The 2652-nt window shown below is 34.0% G+C and overlaps 1 protein-coding gene across 1 annotated transcript; it reads left to right on the forward strand.

The window, feature by feature from the left end:
- Positions 1-808: 808 nt before the first annotated feature.
- Positions 809-2274, forward strand: SARC_00893 (hypothetical protein; the record flags this gene model as incomplete). The annotated part of the gene is made up of 4 exons (XM_014305427.1): positions 809-851; positions 979-1109; positions 1616-1736; positions 2120-2274. 4 exons carry the CDS (start codon positions 809-811, stop codon positions 2272-2274), a joined length of 450 nt encoding a protein of 149 aa, XP_014160902.1.
- Positions 2275-2652: the final 378 nt, after the last annotated feature.

Here is a 2652-nt window from a genome sequence, read left to right on the forward strand (position 1 = left end):
GTACACACTCTTCTTATTTATATATATATATATATATATATATATATATATATATATAGATATATATATATCTATATATATATATGCATATATATATATATATATATATATATATATATATATATATATTTACATATATGCATATAGATATATTTATACATATATGCTATATAAATATTTAGTATTGATCAATATTTATATATAAATATGTATATACATATACATGCGTATAATATATATATATATGTATATATATATATATATATAAATGCAAATATATATATATATATATATATATATATATATGTATATATATATTTATATATATATATATATATAATATTATATATATATAGATGCATATATACATATATGCAAATATGTATATATGTATATATATATATAGATATATATATATATATATTTACACTCACACACGCACTCACACACACTCGCACACACACACACACACACACACACACACACACACACACACACGCATATATATATATATATATATATATATATAAATACATATTTATATAAATATATGTATGTATGTATATCTATACCTACATAAAAGCATACATGCAAATGTACGTATAAAGCTCAATTTGTACACACACACTCACTTAATATATATATATATATATACACACCTTTATATATATATATATATATATATATATATTAAAAATATATATATATGTGTATATATATGTATTTATATAAATAAATAAATAAATATATATATATATATATATATATATTATGTAGTATAACCATAGTATCGTTAGCTGGCATTAAGATGGCTACATTTAGTTTAATAGTGTACCACGCAATATACACTCGTATGATCAATTTAGTTTTGTATTTGTGGGTTTCGCCACTTACGGTGCACTACGCCGCCTTCTGTGCATATGCCCCGGTTTCTGGTATTCTGTGCCTAATACTGCCTTCCTTCTTGATTCAAAATAGGCTTGAGACCGTTCGGTGTGTCCTTCTTATACACGGGGTGGGATAAACACTTCGGATTCCAATTGTATCAAAGCGATCCTTCGGGAAACTATGGTGGATGGAAGGCTGCTTGTATTGGATCCAATAGTCAGGTTTGTCGCTATTTCAGTTATTTCGTTAGAGCAGATCAGAACCTGTATGAGCAATGAGTATGCACAGGTCAAATCAACTTCCGGCAATCACTAACGAATGCCAATGTACATCGTTATGTTCAATGGCTGTATGTGCTGGCATCGTTTTGTTCAATGGCTGTATATGTTTGAGAAGCGTTTTGCACGCTGATAGTTCCGAATAAATGGTCAGCGCTGCGTGTAAAGGCAGCCTTACGTTTCTGTCTGTCGGTCACCGTTTTATTTTATGTACTATTGTCTTTCTTTCAAGTTCTGTTGCTTCTATATATACCTTATATTTGGGTTGTTGGCTATAATCATGATCATGATCATGAAAACATTTATTTGTCATGAAAACGTAATCACGCTGGCGCGTTATATACCTTGCGACACTCAACAGTTTGCGGCATACTCTCAGTATGGGGGTAAATTCACGGATCGAGTCCTATCGTTAACCTCCGTCTTTTATCACAATACACACACAATAGGCCGCACAGAGTATCCTGAAGACCGACTATTCGGAGGACATGTCGTTGGATGACGCCCTTATGTTGGCGGTCAAAGTACTGACGAAAACTATGGACAGCACCACGCTATCATCTGAGAAACGTATGTCAAGAGGTTCCTTGTGGCTAGTTTGATAGCCGCTTCGGCTGTGTGTTGATGACGTTGTTCTGGTGTGGCAGGCTTGATAGGAACGACGGTTTGTCTTGAGCACACCTTTCAGCGTAAGACTAGACGGCCTTTTGCCACTCACCTGATTGCTGTCAATGTTTTGATTGGTCAAGACTACGTCTGCTCGTAGTAGCGAGGCTACAATCTAATGTTGTCACCTTTTGCAAGCAATACCACTGCGTGAGCGTGTTTTACGTTAGTTTCGTGTTTTACAATTCCGGCGAACAGGGGGGCTTCCAGACCTCCGATATGTAGGGTGGCTAGGGTGTAGATTAAGAGATTCCTCATATTTTAATTGTCAAATAATCTATCTACAGTTGAATTCGCGACCCTTTCCCGGAGAAATGGCAAAACTGTGTTCGAACATGTGAGTGCCAAACGAACGGATGAACTTCTCACAGCCGGTAAGAAGATTCTAGAAGAGAAGAAATTAGCCGAACAGAGAGAAAAGGCAAAGCTAGCGAAGAAGTAGTTTCTGTAATTACGAAACCAGACTCGACCAATCTTGTGAGGCTTGAGTGCTAGTTACCTCGCTGTCATACATGTTATAGGCTATGCAAGCAATTAAAAATGTTCATGCTAATAAAGTGAATCTTCCCGTAGTTCCTCATTTATTGTTGCACGGCTGAAAAGAGAGCCCAGTTGAAGTATGAAGTTCAAAACTCGGGGTTGGTGTGTACAAGACTTCATACTTCAAGTAAAGTTTCAAAAGCTCATTATGACCCTGGATCAATCAATACAAAGTGGTCTACACAGTTTGGAAGGTTGAAAATGATAGAGACCGTTTGACAATGTAATAACTAAATAATAATAAGAATAAAATCTCGGTTTATCTATATATATATATATA

This window comes from Sphaeroforma arctica, assembly GCF_001186125.1.
Source record: "Sphaeroforma arctica JP610 unplaced genomic scaffold supercont1.31, whole genome shotgun sequence".
Taxonomy (NCBI): Eukaryota; class Ichthyosporea; order Ichthyophonida; genus Sphaeroforma; species Sphaeroforma arctica.